Source organism: Podarcis filfolensis (genome assembly GCF_964270895.1).
Source record: "Podarcis filfolensis genome assembly, chromosome: 16".
Classification (NCBI taxonomy): Eukaryota; Metazoa; Chordata; class Lepidosauria; order Squamata; family Lacertidae; genus Podarcis; species Podarcis filfolensis.
In genome coordinates, this window is record NC_139620.1 from 12,677,696 (window position 1) to 12,696,544 (window position 18,849).

Genomic DNA, 18,849 nt, shown 5'->3' on the forward strand with positions numbered 1-18,849 from the left:
GCTTTATTAGTTGTTTGTGATGTTTCCGCAGTGTTACTGCATTACTGCCATCTGGAAGTGCCCTGATACCACCATGAACATAAACCATGGTGAATGCACACTAACAAGGAGGTCTGCAGGGTGCTGTGGATGATCTTCATTGGGCATTCATTCTGATTTGTTTATGGGGCTGTTATACTACAATGTGCATTCATCCTGATTTGCTTGAGGCTGTTTACATGTCTCCCATTATCTCCCATTATCTCGTTCATACAATACTTCTCAGTTCATTTCCTTGTCACTTTCCAAACCACAAAAGTCTTTTTTTTATTTTTATGGATTTGTTGTGGTAGGGCGACACAACTTTTCTTATTCCACCAGGCCTAAGCAGGCAATGAAGAACACATCATTCCGCAATGGTTAATTGATGCCATTAACACCCCCCCCCCACTTTTTATGGTTTTGTTGTTCAGTTTTATGGTTTTATTGCTGTGAATGATACAGCTGTATACAAATATTGTTATAAATAACTAATAAATAGTAAATAAATGTGCAAACCTATATTTCAAGTATACGCACGCAAATCCCTCCTGCAAAATACAGCCTAGAGCAGCCTTCCTTTCAGTCGGTTAGTGTAGTGCTGATAATGTCAAGGTTTCAGGTTTGATCCCTGGATGGGACAGCTGCATTGCAGAGGTTTGGACTAGAATGATCCTCAGGGTCCCTTCCATCTTTGAGTCTATGATTCCTCAACCTTAGGGTTGCCATACACCCGGTATTTCCCGGACACCCCACCCCCGAAGCGGTCGGTGTCCGCAAAAATCCGGACGTGACAGGCGCTGTCGCTGGGGCCGGTTTTCTTTAAGAATAGCTCAGCAACCACCAACTTTCGTGTCCGGATTTTCACTCCTTGAAATACGGCAACCCTACTTGGGTTCCCATGTGCCATTGGACTACCACTCCCATCATCCACAGCCAGCTGAGGCAGCAATCAGGGATGATGGGAGTGGTAGTCCAAAGTATAGGTACCCAAGGTTGAGAGAGGCTCCTTTAAATTTGAATTCAGCCGCGAAATTAACATGATGCAGACAAACGTTCCTCCAGCAGGGGGCGGCAACCCGAGGCCTTAATCCCCCGCTTCCCCCTCCCCTTTTGCTCTTCCCCAGATGACAGGAGGAGGAGGAGGAGGAGGCAGAGCTAGCATGACGTCACTGTTTGTTATTTGCAGCCTTCCTGGTTCTGCTCTTCTCTCCGCCCAGGACATTCTCAGCTGTTGCAGGACTGCCGCCCGGCTAAAGGTTTGTTTTGCGTCTCTCTTTCTAGAATCTGACTTGTGCTGAATCAAACCATCGATCCCCTCTAGCTGAGGATTGGAGAACTCTGTAGCCGTCGAGGGGCTGTTGGACTCCAACTCCCATCAGCCCCAGCCAGCATGACCAATGGTCAGAGAGGGTGGGAATTGTAGTCCAGCACTGCCTGGCGGGCCGTATCTCCTCTCTAAATCTCTAAATCTCTCTAAATCTCTGATTTAGCTCAGTTTAGCTAATTTAGACTGGTAGTAGTAGCTACCCAGGGACTTCCTACCTAGACTAGTCTTTTCCATCTCTGGAGATGTCGGGGATCGATGCTGCGTGCAATGCACGTGCTTATTTTTTGAGGATCTGCCTTTCTACTTAATGGGGAAGTCACACAATTAAGATCTCCATTGTCTTCTGGATTATGCATTGTTATATATAAGGAAGGGCTGTCGATTTGGATGCTTTGTGCTGCAAAAAAACCTGGACTGTTGCCTTAGTCTTACCTCAGGACAGCAGCACTCTTGACTTGCTCCTAGCAGGAATGCATGAAGTTCCTTCCTCCTTTATTTGCTGTTCCAAGTTTCAGCACCATTTTTTAAAAAGTGAGGTGGTAGAGGACAGAAATGGGAAAGCGCATTTCTGCAGGGTGGTAGTAGAATAAGTGTTTTTGGTGTGTCCTAGACAGTGAAATAACCATATATGTTACAGGAAGGCTTGCAAAGTGTGGATTGCATCCCTCTTATAATTTAGGAACATAGGAAAGCTGCCTTATGTAGAGTCAGGCCATTGGGCTATCCAGCTCAGTCCAGTCATTATACTGATCTGCATCAGCTCTCCAGGATTTTAGCTGGGGAACATTTCTAGCCCTGCTTGGATAATTTGGAGGTTGAATGTGGGACCTTCTGCATGCAAGGCTCTACTCCTGCACCAGGGCCCTTCCCTATTTCAGCTCTATGATTCTCCATTTTCACTTTATAGAATCATAGAATATTAGAGTTGAAAGGGACCACAGGGGTCATCTATCCCAACCCCCTTGCGAAGGAAGGATTATGGCTCTGATTCATGATTTTATGTGAAAACACTTTCCCCTCAAGTAACGTGATGGGCTGGGGAGTGAGCTAGCTAGCTATGTGAGATGCATGTGAACATTGGGCACATCTTTGAGAAGGTGAGTGGTGTGATTGGCTCAGCTGATGTATGTACACACACACTACCTGAGAAGCTGTTGGATAGGACAGGGCAAAGACTTGCTCTCAGCTGCTGCTCTGTGCCTGCCTTGTATATTTCCACGTGGCTGAAATGTGTCCTCGAACTCTGATTATGCCTCTTGCTTGCCTGGAAGGCAGATAGAGAGGGTGTGTAGAAATTAGGTTACTGCACAAAGGTAGTATTTGCATTCACTGCTCTGTTCACTTTTGCCTCTGGCTTGTAAGAATGGGTGCTAGTCTGAACTTTGTACATGTCTTATTTCTATGGCTCATGGCATGAGTTTTGTATGTACTCCTCATGAACCACCTTTGATCCTGGTACAACAGCTTATCTCAAATGTGACCTGGAAAGAACACTTAGCATCCTGACCCTGATAGCTGCACAAGATCAGAGCAGTAATCCTTTGCCAGAAATATATCATGTGCAAGCAGGAATGAGGTTTCACACAGACAATGGAGATATCTTCAAGGTAAATTTGTGGTTCAGGAACTGCAAAGATAAATATGTGGCTCTCCCAAAATTAATGCTGTGTCCTCTTCACTTCAAACATATATTACAAAACAGAATACGAAATGCACTAGAATGAATGAACAAGAAGTTATGGTGTTTTATGGAAAAGGTAGTGCCCCTGGCGGGAAACACGTCTTACTCCTTCTAGGGTAGTTTGTCCACATTTGGTCCTTATCCTGAACTCATCTCTCACCTGTGGCTCCCTGAAGCTGTCACCATGCGACAGCAGCCACACTACTGGAAAATGGCTTTGACTGGCCAGCTAAACCAGATGAGGGTAGCTGATGGGACTCAAATCCTCCGTGAGTCAGGGACTTACCCTGCAGGCGAAGACAGGCTCTGATGGATTGAGCAGATTAGATTGATAGTGGGTCTAACGGTCATGAAGGTAGTTTCTGCACTTTCTTGAGAGCAGAGGTTCCCAAACTTTTTTTGGCCATGCCCCACCTAAGCATCTCTAAAATCCTGGTGCCTCCGCACCCCCGGACAGATAATTCTTATTATTCAAAAAGTGAACTCGTATTCACATGGAGGAAGCCTAAAAGGCCATTCACTGTTAATAACTCATTCTCAAATTGCCATCCTTAAAAATAAAATTGCCCCCCGTGGGGCATGTGCCCAACTTTGGGAACCACGGCTTTAGAGGGAAGTGAGGAGCAGATGGGACTCATCAACCTGGGAATGTAGCCTATCTAGGAGAAGGAAGACTCTGATTCCAAACCTCCTCTGCCCTGTGGGATATATTTGGGAAGAGAAAGGGCTAAGGAGTAAACCCTACAAAAATTCAGAGTGGAGTCTCTAAGATGGTTGGATAGCACCTCCTTCCAACAACTCCTGCAGCCCAGCTGGTGCCAGATGTATTGCTCTGCTTTCCTTTGGACCACATCAGTGAAGCTGAGGGTGTGTGTGTCATCATCTGCACAGCCCAGGACCCCACTACACACTGCCCAGGTTTGCTCCCCTGGGGAAGTCACTTCAGCACTGCTACCACACTGGTTTGACTTCATCCCCGGAGGCACACTCCATTCTCCCTAGAGACAGATGGGTGCCAACAACAGTCCAATCAGAGATATAGGCCACACGATTCGATTAGACCAATGGGAGAAATTATGGAAATATGATATCAAATTCACAGCCTGCGTCACAATCAGAGAAAATATAATGAAAATGATATATCAATGGTACTTAACCCTGGTCAAATTGGCAAAAAATTATAAATCAAAATCTAATTTGTGCTGGAGATGCAAAACAGAGATAGGAACCATGTATCATATGTGGTGGGAGTATGTGTATATTAAACAATTTTGGAGTGACATTCAAGAGGAACTTTTAAAAAATGCTTAAAATATCATGTAAAAAGAAACCAGAGGCGTACCTATTGGGAATTATATCGACTTGTAGCCTTTTTAATCCATGGGTAGGAAAATTGGTTGCAAATTGGTTGGAAAATATTCTGCCAAGGGGGGGGGGGGGGAGAGGCACCTGTGTGATTCAGTTCACAAAAAACAGGCCGCAGCAAAAAGCATTTTACATCAGGTTTTTATCCTGTTCCCCAAACCCCCTCCTTCCCTCCCCCCCTTCACAGATTTTACATAGAAATTTTGCTTTTTGTTCTCTGGCTCTGCTCCCGGAAGTATGTTGCAAATCAATGTACCAGGACAAGGTTATCTTGGATCTGGGAAGCGAAAAGCTTTAGTGTTCTCCGCTCTAGGTTTGTTACAGTGTTTTCGTTACAGAAGAGGAATGCTTAGCTCGTGCTTTTTGTCTTAGAGGAAAATGCAGTTTTAAAATGCGTACGCCGAGGCCTGGCTGGGGGGAATTCACAAAGAGTTTTTTTTAGGGCTTTCTGGGGTAACCCTAACTGTACCCCTTCAGACTGACATTCCTGCTGCTAGGAAAAAACTTTTCTTATATGCAACCGCTGCGGACAGAATGATTATAGCAAAAAATTGGAAGGGGGAAAAAACTCCCTTAATAAGAGAATGGCAAATAAGATTTTGTGAATATATAGAACCAGCAACATTTACAGCAGTGGTAAGGGGCCAATCAGACCAAAAACTGATAGAGGAGTGGACTTGCGTGAAGGAATACATCGAAAAACATTGTTCTGGTATTAATGTATCAATATGCAATGAATGAAACTTATAGAGTAAAAAATTAAGAAGAAATGGGTATAAGATGAGATAGTAAAAATTAATATTGATAAAACAGCGAAAAGAAGAAACAAAGGAAGCCACATATAGGTGGAGGAAAGTCAAAATTTATGTCTGTATGTTTAGTTTGTATGTTTGTTTTCTTTTTTTGTTGAGAGGTGTATGTATAATAAGTTTGTTTAGTGTTCTGGTTTGTGTTTGTAAGTATTGCATTTATCAATAAAAATTAAAACAAAAACAACAACAACAACAGTCCAATCAGGAGCCCCTGGCAAAATGGAGTCACTATTGCTACTACTAGGCCCGTTGCCGGTGGTTACCAGGCTGTCATAATTCTTCAGGCCCTCAATGGGCACCTCCAGCTGTGCTGGAAAAAAAACCCAATCAGACCAGTGACATGTCTGAAATTTTTTTGAGGATCTGTGACAGGGGCCCTTGCCACAAGGCCACCCAGAAGCCAAAGACCCTGATGGCTCGAGAAGGGGGCACCGCAGAAGCCATGACCTCAGCCCCACTCCAGCCTCTGCTCCGTGAGAACAGCGTGCTTCTGCTGACACCTCCAACCCAAAATTCAGCGAAAGCGGGACCTGAGAGAATGACAAAAGTCCTGAAGGAACCTTCAGTGCTGAGTCGGAAAGAATACCCACTGAATAAGGAAACTGCTGCCTCCACTCGGAAGGGTCTGAACCTAGTATGGAAGAGAGTGTGCTGTGGGGATGAATCAGAGAGGGGCCGAGTGAAACGTCCGGAAAATAATGCGATGGGGAAAGCCAACCGTCCCTGGGGTACCATCCCCAAAGGCTTTGGGGGTTGTGTCCCCCAACCTCCTTGTTCTTACGATAAGCAACTGGCAAGAATGTCTAAAAGCCTGGTGGCAAAGCCAGGGGGCTTACTCCACGCACCCCATATGCAAGCCAAAGGAGACCAAGTGGGGGTGCCCACCAGGGGCCCCCCTGGCACATCCAGGACAGGAGTTGTAGGGTTGAGAAGGAGCAAAAAGCCACCTCGCCAGACCTCCTTCTTCAAAGGTAGGGCGGCCCAACACCAACTTGTCTGGATCATAGTTAGCAATGACACAGGGAGCAGGTTGCTTATAAAACAGCAATCGAGCCCAGCTGTGAAGCAGGCTTTAAAATGCTAAAAGTCAGAACGAAGGTAAACGAAACCTTTCTAGAGCAGTCATCTTCAGTCTGTCCAGACCCACGTTGGACTCCCAACCCCAGAACCTGGGACTTTTACATTTTCACTGTTCACTGTGTAGCCTTATGAGGCTTTGCCCTCGGGTGGGAAAAATATTGCGCCTGGGAAAGGGAGGTGGGAGTCAACAGACATTCAAGGAATAGTTTCGGAGAAAAGGCTTTTTATTTCTACCATCCATGAACTGGTAGAAGGAGCAAGTGTGATAGTCCACAAAAGCATGCACGAGTTCACAATCATGTGCACAAGCATATATACCCCTTTCCAGTTCCCTCCTCCTTTCTCCTCCTTCCAGAGTCCTGCCCCATGAGTTCCTCTGAGCATGAACAGAAAGCTCCTGTCTTGGGACTATTGGGACTCTTCCCAGGAAAGGGGGAATGAGAAGCTGAGGGGGTGGGTCGAGGAGCCCTGGTGGTTCAGCATGTCCAAGATGTTGCAACAGAATGAGATAAGATTCGTTTCTCAGGCCTGAGTATTCTTGGCAATGACAGAGCCTATTCATTAGCCTTTAAAAGTAACATTTTGCCTATACACAGCATCTTGTGAGAAAAACAGAGACAAGTAGAGAAAAGCTGTTTTGGATTTTTAGAAGACAAAAGGAGTTTGGGATAGTTTTGAGAACTGGTGTGATTATTGAAGCCTGGGGTGATTTCAGACAGGATTTGGGTATCCTGTCCCTTCAACTGCATATCACACACTGAGGTGTTGACATACTGTCCGTCCTGTCCCCCCATACAAGTGAACCAGTATTTCATGTATTGTTGGTTAAACATTTGAACCCTTTTCGTAGCTATGTCCTCGCTTTGATTTCCAGTGGTTTTCTCCTCAGTGAAGCTTGTGGTTGTGCAAGACAGCAAGTCTTCATTCCTATTTGTGAATGCATTTTGTTACATCCAAAAGTCCTATCATTTCCTTTCTTTCTCTGTCACCTGCTGCTGCTGCCTTTTTCTTTCCCTGCCTTCCTGCACTTTTTGTCCCCCACCCTATTTTGCCTTTGTGTTCCTCTCTCATCTTCTGCCTTCTTTTTGCCTCCTCAGCCATTCATCTCCTGTCACTTCCATGTGTGTCACCTGCTTTCACAATCCTTTCTGTCACCAGCTGTCTGTCTACCTGTTGCCTCTTCCCTGCCGCCCCTTCTTCCGGCACATTCTCTTTACCTTCTCAAACATTTCCACTCTTTTTCTAACCTCCTGCTTCCTTTCACCTGCTGCTATTGCCTTTCCATCTCGCTTTCATTTTCCCTTTTTGACTCTGCTTGCTTTCTTCCACGTTGTGCTGCCTTCCCTCACACTTTAATTCACACCTCTGTGCTCCTGCTCCCTCCTGATGTCAACTTGTCTGAAATAAAAAAAGAAAGAAAACTGAGCAGGATTTCTGGGAAAGATTCATTGCTCTCAGAACCTAACATTGGCAGCGACTGTTCCTTGTCGCACCTTTGAAGTTTGAAGAAAATGCTCAGATTCTCCCACACTGAAGTAGCGTATAGCTGTAGGTTTTTTTCCATTAAAAAGTCCCCTTCTTTTAGTTTGCCATTTTACAATTCTTTTTTTAAAAAAAGCAACTAAATAAAAGTTATTTTCATTCTAAATCAACACTGAAATATTAAAGCTGAAATTCTATGCATACTGACTTGAGAGTAAAGCCTCGCCCATAGTTCAGCCTTGGGAAACATGCTCCCAAAAAAGAATACAAAAGATCAGGCTGCAGAATTGCCACAATCCTACCAGGGCACATGTTTACTGAGAAGTAAACGAAAAAATTAGAATCCCTCCCATGTTGTTGTTTAGTCGTTTAGTCGTGTCCGACTCTTCGTGACCCCATGGACCAGAGTACGCCGGCACTCCTGTCTTCCACTGCCTCCCGCAGTTTGGTCAGACTCATGCTGGTAGCTTCGAGAACACTATCCAACCATCTCGTCCTCTGTCATCCCCTTCTCCTTGTGCCCTCCATCTTTCCCAACATCAGGGTCTTTTCCAGGGAGTCTTCTCTTCTCATGAGGTGGCCAAAGTATTGGAGTCTCAGCTTCAGGATCTGTCCTTCCAGTGAGCACTCAGGGCTGATTTCCTTAAGAATGGATAGGTTTGATCTTCTTGCAATCCATGGGACTCTCAAGAGTCTCCTCCAGCACCATAATCCCTCCCATGGTTGAAGCTAAAAATCCCCTCTCCCCATTAAACCTCAGGGAATCCAGTGCCGCAACTGCAGCAATGGAAACCCTATATACCCTGCCCTTTAAGAAACCTACCAAACCTTAGGTAGGTTTGAGGGCCTACCTAAGAAATCAAAGTGAATCTATCTTCTCCAAAAAGCTCCAAAAAGCAGATCAGGAGCATTAAAAAGTAACTTGTCTGATTTGATTTCACAGGGACTGCCTTAGCCGTTGCACATGGAAACATGGATGTCAAAAGGAAGAGCAACCATAAATTTTCCAGGCCGCCGTCTCCCAATCTGGTAAGGCACACTGAGTTTATTTATTTCACAGCACCCTGAGCTCCCCTCTTTGTACCCAAGAGTGACACTACACTGAGCACCCCAGGGCCTTGTGGGAAATAAAGATGGATTAGTGCTGCCGCCATTATTGCCAGGCAGACCTGAAGAGGCCTGTCAATGTAATAGGACCTCCCAGAAGATGGCACTTTGCCCAGAGTCCCCTCAAACAAGGAGTTGGCGCTGAATAGGTTTATTTTAAACATTTATTTGATTTCTGGTTTTCCTCCAAGGAGCTCAGGAGGGCATATATATTGATCTTCCTTCACTTTTATTCTTGTAGCAACTCTTTCAGGTAGGACTGGCTGAGTGTGAGACTGGCAATACCGTCTGAAGTTTCAGCGGATGAAAGTTTTCAGCAGATGTGTAAAGGTTAACAGGAAAGACGCCTGCTTAATCTCCCCTGAGGCTCCTCCTGCTCCTTCTGTTGAGTGGGTTCTGTTTGTTGTCTACTTCTCAGCCCTGCCCTGCCTGGCACAGCTGACTTTTTCTTTTCCTTTTCAAAAAAGGATTCTGTCGTAATATCTGCCGTGAGCAATTAGGAATTTGGAGATAGTCCCTTACTGGACTGTACAGTTATTTTGATGTGGCAGAGTCTGCTGTTTTTCCGCTAGTGGCAGAGTTTCCTGTCCCTGCTTGTTCCCAGCTGTTTGTTAAGTCCCAGGCAGCAGTCAGGATCCTTCCTGCTTTAGCTCTAGTCAACTTTCCAGCCCTTTGCTCCTGGGGTTTTTTTTTTGCAAAGCTCCTACCCTGGTGACAAGGAGGAAGCGGCAGTCCTGGTGATCATGGCGATGCGCAGCAGGGGGCCAGAATTTGATGTGGTAAGTAAGCTGTGTTGGGGGGGGGGCACTGGATCATTATTTTAAGGTAACAAAGTGTGGCGCAGAAGTGATCTGTTGCTTTGGCTGACTGTGGAGAGAACAGTGGTGTAGTCTGGCGATTTTGGGTTCTGGACTTAATGGTGCTTAGAGTAACCCCTTCCTCCCATCTTTTTCCACTGATAAAGTGTATGACCTTTGAAATGTGAGAAGCCATCCCTGTCTTATACAAAAAATGAGGGCTGCACTTTTACAGCCCAACTCCCCATCGAGAGATCCAGTATCCCTTAAGTCCGAGAAAAATGAGCGTACGCAGGAAGCAGTTGAGGAAATCAAGGAAAATCTTTATTTTCTGTTGTAATGAGAGTCCCCCACCCACCTTGCAAGGGGGTGAGGGACCCAGAACAAAGGTGTGTGACAACTTTTACAGACTTTAGAAATTGCCCAGCCCCTTAGCCAAAGACCAATCAAGCATCACGAACATAAATTTGAGACCATGACTTGTCTCCTGTGACTCAAGGTACCTGTCAATACCTGTTAGCTGATTCTCCTGGCCCAATGAATCCATTGTCACAGATCTTCCCTGATTTATACACAGAAGATGCCCTTTTTTGACAGGTCTGCTCTGCTTTTAATAGACACTTGCCAGACCGGTTCTGCCTGTGCTCTGGCTCTGGTTGTGGATTCTGGTGTGTCCACTGAACACATGCCCTCCTTCCTTCCCTGCGGGCCCAGCACATCATAGGATCATGGAGTTGGAAGGGGAACCCCAGGGTCATCTAGTCCAACCCCCTGCAATGCATCGTGCAGTGTGCAAGGGGGAGCCAGCCTAACCTTGCCTACGACCAGCCCAGGGACATCGTGCATGCAGGCGTTCCTTCGCTGGCCAGGAGGAGAAGGAGGCTCTGACCCAGCCCCAAAGGCCTGGCTTGCCTCCCCCCAGCTCTGGAAAGCGGCAGGAGCTCAGCCACTCAGCATCGATGAGAGAACCTGGTTGCACCCCTTCAGAATTTTGCACCCTGGGCAGTCGCCCCTGTGGTCCTCTCCTATGCTACACCACTGCTTGGGAGTAAAATACTTTGACCCTGTCATGATGTTTGCGTTGGTGTGTGCCTGTCTCTGTGGCCTCTGACTAACCTGTGAAAGGTTAGTTTCTCTTTCCTTTTTGGGACCTTGCAGCCGAAGCTGTGCAGAGTAGCTCTTCAGGACTTAGTAGCCAATGATAGTCCTAGTAGAGCAGACCTAAATTAGTTATGTCCATTAATTTCAGTGGGTCTGCTCTTATTTATGCATTTATAGCCCACTTTTTTTCTGAGGAGCTCAAGGCGACATCCTCATTTAATCCCCTCAGCAACCCTGTGAGGTAGGTTAGCCTAAGAGAGGCATTGACTTGCCCAGGGTCACCCAGTGAGCGTCATGGCCAAGTGGGGATTTGAATCCTGGTCTCCCAGGTCCTAGTCGGACACTCTAACCACTGCTCCACTCTGGCTCTCAGTAGGACTAGAGTAGGACTCCTGAGTAAGGTTAGAATTGGACACAAATGATGATGGGAGTTGTAGTCAAAAACATCTGGAAGGCATCAGGTTAGCAGAGTGGACTATGGTCACTACACAGGAGATTAGCTTTGTAGATTGGATCTTTTAATAGTGCAGGTAGCATCCTTTGTGGACGAAATTTGTTGATGTTCCCTTACTGAGTATAGGAATCTAGAAAGGAGCCTCTTAGGGGGAATGCACTTTCAGTTTTACTTTTTTACTCTGACTGAGAGTGACTTGCATCCCTGCAGGATTCAGGAGAAGCCCTGCCTGGGTTCTAATAAAGTTTTCAGCCGTTTGTTTACTGAATATTTGTGGAATAAGGACAATAGCCGGGACTCTGTGTGTGGTTTCAAAGTGTTGTACCGAAGGAACCCAAATTCTGAATCTCATACAGCGCAGAATGGGGTTGTATCCAACATACAGTACCCTCCAACATTTCTCGGATTAAAATAGGGATGTCCCATTCCATAATGATAATTTTACTATTTATACCCCATACATCTTATTGTGTTGCCCAAGCACTCTGGGCAGCTTCCAACATATATAAAAACATAATAAAACATTAAACAAACTTCCTTATACAGGATTGCCTTCAGACAGCTCGGGGACATTCTAAGGAAAAGCGGGACATTCTGTGGTCAAATCAGAAACTGGGACGGCTTCTCTAAACAAGGGACGTCTCTAGAAAATAGGGACACTTGGAGGGTCTGTATCCATTATTAGTTCTACTCAGAATTGGAATTAATGGGCACAATTTACTTAGCTCCATTTATTTCAATGGGTCTGTTCTGAGTAGTTGGAAAGAGCCCATGCATTTTAAAAAAATATATATGCATGTACCTTTGCTGATTTACCACAGTTATACGCTTCTTAGTTATGAAACAAGCAGCTATACATAGGCCCCTACTGAATTTCTGATGATAAGAGCTGTTTGACAGCAGAATGGACTCCCTCAGAAGGTTGTGGACTCTCCTTCCTTGGAGGTTTTCAAGCAGAGGTTGGATGGCCATCGGTCATGAATGCTTTACTTGAGATTCCTGCATTGCAGGGGCTTGGACTAGATGACTGTTGGGGTCCCTTCCAGCTCTACAATTCTATGAATTAATGAAAGTCTTATTAAGCCAACCTTGTGGCTTCTGATATTTCAGGACTCATGTGCTTTCAAGTATTTACTGAAATCATAAGGGCTGAAAAGTGAAAGCCAGAATTAAGAACATAATGTGTTCGTGTGCACGTGCATAACTTGTATCAAGGTGTAACTGTCAGAAATAGATAGATGATAGATAGATAGATAGATAGATAGATAGATAATTTGTTGTATACGAACCGTAGACTGTTGCAAACAAAGCTGTACAAATTTTCAAATGAAAGAAGGCAGCTGTGCAGAAAGTTAACCCCCCAAAAAACCTTAAAAAAAACATCAGCAGGAAATGAATGAGCTTGTATCCAATCTACAATTGATTGCAGAAGCATGTAAAAAATGTTGCCTGCATCTAAGATAAATCTAGTGCATTCCAATAATGCCCTCCTATGGATAGGCTGGGAAATAATCAATGATTTGAAAGGTTGAAAAATAGCCTCCAGAAACTGATGGAGCAACTTAACTATGCTACATTTATTGAGCTTCCTCCAAAATAAATGGAACATACTTTCTACTGAGCGCTCCTAAGCAGAATTGGGAACTGAAATAAATATTCTATATTTCTGTCCTCAGACATCAATGCTTGCATATTATTATTACATACCCTGCCAAAAGCCCCAACAAGAGTGCTCAGAGGTGTGCACAATGCGAAGACGTTAGAATAATGCAGGCATAAACACAATACAGATAAAAACAGTTTTTTAAAAAAACAACAACACACACACCAAAGAATTGCTTACAATGGGATGATAGAATTAGAACGGCAGCAGAAACAATGGGATTCCAGCTGGCCTCCATCAGACCCAGAAACAGTCTGTGCCCTCTTTCATAGGGTTGCGTTTGTGACTGCTCTGGAATGCCCCTGCGATGCTCTGAGCTTTCCCATGACTCGCTGGCTCTGACTTTTGCTTTGTTTGTGGGCTCTGTGTGCCTTTTCTTTCAAACTTCCCTAGCAGGGGCGTTGCTAGGCATTTGAACGATTTGGTGCACGGGAGCCCATAGGAACACGTTTGCCTAAGGTGTGCATTTGCAGGTAATACCTAGAGCAGCAGTGGCTGGTGTCCATGGAGAGCAGTAAGGCAGTAGGCAAAGAGGCTAGCAGGAGACATGGCTGGGGACAGGTGGAGCCAGAACCAGGGCTGGGCGATACAGTCATACCTCATGTTACGTTTGCTTTGTGTTACGTTTTTTCAGGTTACATCCTGCGGTGACCCGGAAGTACCGGAAAGGGTTACTTCCTGGTGTCGCCGCTCGCGCATGCACATAAGTGCCAAATTACAGTGCTTCAGGATGCACTCTTTTCATGTTGTGAACAGGCCTCCAGAATGGATCCCGTTCGCAACCAGAGGTACCACTGTATCTGGTTTTCAGCATCGTGATATATCACCCGCTAAACATCACCATACACCGATGCATCACAATGTCTGAAATAAAGATGGAGCCATGTGGATGCATTGGATGCTTTCATGGTTTTCCCGCGTCATAATTTTTGCATAGCGCACACACATAATGATTTGTGATGTATTGCCATGTCAAAAATTATGAAACCAGTATCGCAATATGGACTTGGAACTGGTTTTGGATGATATCTCGATATATCGCCCAGCCCTAGCCAGAACCAATAACTGGCAGACCCAGGTAATTCTAATGTTGCCCCGTCCTCATCCTCCCAAGTGAGTTCTGCAAGGGCAGCACTGAAATGATGGGGGAAACTGGTAGGCAGTGGTTGTGGTGGGGTGAGTGGTGGTGGTCCTGGCCAAGGGCAGACTAAGGTTGGTGGAAATGCAATTCACTCTAATGGACCCACCCCACATGGTATAGGTACAAATTTATCATTTACATGTCACAGAAAGCAAGCCAACTAATTTCCAACCTAAATCACTCCTGATACATCCTTCTCTTTCATTTTCACTCCAGCCCAGATCGTCCAGACTTCAATTAAGGCTGCCTCCGGCAGTGCCCCTGTTTCCTATTTTCTTTCTTCCCGTTTCCATACGTGCTGCTGCCGAGTGTGGCTGGCTAACACTTTCCCCTCGTCTCCTCTTCTTACAGGATGACTTGGAGCTTGGGGACTTGATTGAAATATTCCGCTTTGGATACCAGCACTGGGCCATCTACGTGGGGAACGGCTTTGTGATTCACCTGGCTCCACCCTGTAAGGAATCGTAAGATTAAGATGGCCAAGTGACCGGGCGGTGCGGTACGGTGGGTGGGTGGAGGAGGTGATCTTCCCCTGTGCATCTTAAATGCAGCTTGCTTCCTGCGTTGCAGGGGGTTTGGAATAGATGACCCTTGGGGGTCCCTTCCAACTCTACAGTTCTGTGAAAATGCTACAGGTATGAAGCTTTTCACAGCGTGGAGAGCACCTTGCTCATCTTTGCTAGTCAAGCTGCAGTTAAAGGCACTGAATCAGGGGCCAGCAAGAACGATGGCAACCCTAGCCTCCATAGGCCTAGGGGAAGGTTTTCAGTATTTTATTTTATTACAGGGTATGTTGATAAATAAATTAATAATAATAATAATAATAATAATAATAATAATAATAATAATTTATTTATACCCTGCCCATCTGGCTGGGTTTCCCCAGCCACTCTGGGTGGCTTCCAACAGAATATTAAAAACGCAATAAAACATCAAACATTAAAAACTTCCCTAAACAGGGTTGCCTTTGGATGTCTTCTAAAAGTCAGGTAGTTGTTTATTTCCTTGGCATCTGATGGGAGGGCGTTCCACAGGGCGGGCGCCTCTACCAAGGAGGCCCTCTGCCTGGTTGAAATTGGTGCTGCACCAAAAACTTATTCTGTGTCCCCACTACTACCTGAACATTCTCCGTCAACAAATGACATATTCCATTTGAAAATGATCGAAGGGGAGAGAAAATGCCAGTGAAACCCTAATGGGTGTGGTACGGAGCTCCATTTGCAGGCATCTCAGTTTTGTGGTGGCCCAAGGGATACATCTACACCATATGTCTTAAAGCACACTGAATGCCCTTTGGAAGCACATGGCTTGCCCCTCAGAATTCATTTGTTAAGGGCTCTGTGAAGCGTTAACTACAGTTCCCAGGATTCTTTGGGGGGAAGGAATCTGTGTGCTTTAAATGCATGAGCATTGAAGGGACAGGGGTAAAAGGTTTTTGTAGCCAGCTTCCCCCATCTCGGCCTCTCTCTCTCTCCCCCCCCCCCAAAGCTGAATATGCAGGAGCAGGCTGTGCTAGCATCATGTCCACCCTAACTGACAAGGCGCTGGTGAAGAAGGAGCTGCTACGGGAGGTGGCAGGGAAGCACCGCTACCGGGTGAATAACAAGCACGACACAAAGTTCCCGCCACTGCCCAGGACCAAGATCGTCCAGCGGGCCGAGGAGATGGTGGGCCAAGAGCTACAGTACAAAGTCACCAGCGAAAACTGCGAACACTTCGTCACCGAGCTGCGCTATGGTGTGCCCAGGAGTGATCAGGTACTATTATTATTGTTTATTTACTCAATGGCATTTGTGCCCTGCTCTCAGAGCAGCTTGCAAAAGAAAAAAAAAGAAAAAAAAGAAAGAAAGAAAGAAAGAAAAGAAAGAAAAAACAGATCTAAGATGGCCCCTCCCTGCTCACGGTCTTCAAATAAAGACATGGCACACAAGGAAATAGGAAGGGGAGGGGGGAGGAGAAAGCAAGCTCATAATGTTAGAACTCGGGGCCACCCAATAGAATTTTTGAATATTTGGGGCAGACAAAAGGAAGTTATTCTTCACACAGCACATAATTAAACTATGGAATTGGCTCCCACGAGATGGAGTGAGGGTCACCAACTTGGAAAGCTTCCAAAGGATAGCATCCTGCGTGAAACAGGATGCTTGGCCTTTGGCCTGATCCTATAGTAGCAGGGCTCTTATATTGTGCAGCATGAAGCCATTGGATGCATAAAAACCAGATAGTTTTGGAATAAAAATTGTCCAGACCCATAAGTATTAGTCAAAGCTTTACAAACCAGAACTTATTCAAAACAGGTACAAAAACACCAATGAGACATGCAGATAATTCCATAAAGCACACGCTTATCCAAGCATAGGTTCTTCTTCTTAAATATATATAACACAGTTACTATCAGAGCACAAATCAATGCTCTGTCTTTCTCATAACCTGCATTAGCCTGCATCCGAGCCTAAAGCTATGCAGCTCCTTGAGAGACCCATTTACACACTGTTTTGTTCTCTGTGGCATCCAGAGGACTAACAGGCAACTCCCTTCTAGATGGAGATTTGCAATTGAATAAATTAATCACATGCTCTAAGATTAAACACTCGTGTTTAAGCTAGCGGAGAACAACAACAGTTCTTCTAAACTCAGTCAGAGCTCAGAGAGAGCTTCAATCGAAATTTCCAATGTTAAACCCTTTCCACAATATACATACAGGCATTCTCCATTTCAGTGTGCAATTAAACATTCATACTTAACATCCTTCTGGTGGTCTTTGCTGACTTGGCTCCCCCTTTGATCCTGCAGGTCCGAGACGCCCTGGTGGGGGTTAGCATCGCAGGGCTGGGCTTGGCCGCCCTGGGACTCTTTGGTGCTGCCGTGGTCAAGAGGAAGAAACAACAGAACCAATAACAGAACCAATAACAGAGACTCTGAGATTTCCGTGCTCCCTTGGTTTTTTTCTTTTTCAGGTTTTGTGTTATTTGAACAATTACCTCTTTGGGGAAACAAACAAACAAAGAAACAAACAAACAAGCACAATAGTTGCTCCCATTTTGGGCCACAGCCTTGGACGCCCTCTCCCGTTTCTTAACTCCTTGTTGAGAGTGGCTTGCTTCTCTCTGAGTCCCAAGTCTAAAGCAATTCTTCTCGGCCTCCCTGGAGTGGAAAATTGGAATGTCGGATGTTGCCTTTAGAGACCATTGGTCCATCTAGCTCAGCACTGCCCATGCAGATGGGCTTCACCTCTCCAGGGTTTTGGACTGGAAACTAGGGATGTAGGAGGGCATCCCTTCCTGTATTTGTCAACTGCAGTGCTGTCTCTGTTCTGCCGCAGTTCGCCCTCTGCCCCAAACAACGTCATTCGTGCTGTCTGCCGTGGCAAAATCACATAATTTGCATTATTTATGTAATTAATTGTGTAAGTTACGTTGTCATTATGTTATCCCATTCTATTCATTTCAGTGCAAAGGAAACACAATCCAAATGGAGTGGAACAGTGTGATCCATTGGGTATTGATTGCAGACTGAATGCAACAGCAAATGCCAATCATACTGATTTTTGTTCCGGACACGGGACGAATAAGCAAACACCGGCAATTTCTGCTCCTGCCTTCCGTTTATGTTGGAATTCCCCGACATCCCTACTGGATACATTTCTAGGCCTACCTGGAGATGCCTGGGATTGAACCTGAGACTTTCTACATGCCAAGCAGTTGCTCCACCACTGAGCTTCAACGGCCCTTCCCCAAAAGATGGGTGGGGGGTCTTCCTTTGGGGCATGAGCCTCCACAGGCTGTGTCCTGTTCCTGCTGTTCAATGGGCAGTGCCAGGGATTGGTACCAGTTTGGGAAGGGCAAAGCCTCTTCCCTTCTCCCCCTGCAAACAGCTACGGGGTGGTCAGGAGGAAGCGAGTTCTCTCGCTCTGCTGGACCCCTAGAGTCCCCACTTACCCGTGGGGTTTTTTCGGGGAGTCGCCTAGCCCTGGCTTTTCCCCCGGAGCCCTAGCAGCCCGAACCGTGTAGTCCTTTACTCCGACGACACGGAGCACGCCGCCATTCCCTCCGCAGCAGACCGGAAGTCTAAACAGAGGAGTTTTTAGTTGGTAGCTTAGGCCTGTAGCAGAAATGTAGCTAAACATGAACCACGAGGAGAGCATAGCTTAAACTGGCAGTGGTAGAGGTGATTTTCAGCACTCGTTTCTTTTGTTTAACACTCCCTTTTGGGCTGAATTTCTGTATACCACTGCACGATAAAGCGCTCTGGATTTAGATGGAGGTGTGGTAAGGTGTCGGTTCTAAACAGCACACGTGGATTGTATCCAAATTTTACTTAGACTCATGGAAATGAATGGACCTAAGTTGGTCATGTCCATTAGTCTTGATTTTGTTCTGACTAATACAGTATTGGACACAACTCTGCCTATACAGAGCATAGCATGTATTTGCATATTTTGTTCTTATTCTGCATTTTATTTTATTTATTTATTTTGAAAGATTCATAAGTCGGATAAGGCAAGAGCTCTTTAAGTGGTATATGTAATAAAATTCTAGATAAAACACAGCTAAAATCCACAAAGCTACCTTAAAAAAAACTAATATACCGTACATAAAATAATTATGATTAAAATTCTGAGGAAATCAGTAAGGCTGTTCAAACAAACATAGGTGAGATATATGTCTGGGTAGGCTTGCTGAAATAAAATTTGTTGTCAATAGGCATATAAAACAATTTAATGAGGGTGCCTGACTAATTTATTCCGTACTTTTATTTAGTGATTTGTGTTATCTGTGTTGGATTTGCTGGCAGTGGGAAAGGATAAGGAGCCTAATT

The 18,849-nt window shown here is 45.3% G+C and overlaps 1 protein-coding gene across 3 annotated transcripts; it reads left to right on the forward strand.

Annotated features, from left to right (window-relative positions):
* Positions 1-1,113: 1,113 nt before the first annotated feature.
* On the forward strand, positions 1,114-18,747 carry LOC310752113 (phospholipase A and acyltransferase 3-like). 3 transcript variants are annotated; one of them, XM_083591892.1, is made up of 5 exons: positions 1,114-1,277; positions 8,712-8,797; positions 14,383-14,485; positions 15,520-15,788; positions 16,825-18,747. In XM_083591892.1, exons 2-5 carry the CDS (start codon positions 8,741-8,743, stop codon positions 16,927-16,929), a joined length of 534 nt encoding a protein of 177 aa, XP_083448018.1. In that variant the 5' UTR covers positions 1,114-1,277; positions 8,712-8,740; the 3' UTR covers positions 16,930-18,747. The 3 variants fall into 3 exon arrangements, with proteins under 3 accessions (XP_083448018.1, XP_083448017.1, XP_083448019.1); XM_083591891.1 differs by lacking the exon at positions 1,114-1,277 and adding an exon at positions 5,485-6,177; XM_083591893.1 differs by lacking the exons at positions 1,114-1,277; positions 8,712-8,797 and adding an exon at positions 9,377-9,654.
* The last annotated feature ends 102 nt before the right edge of the window (positions 18,748-18,849 follow it).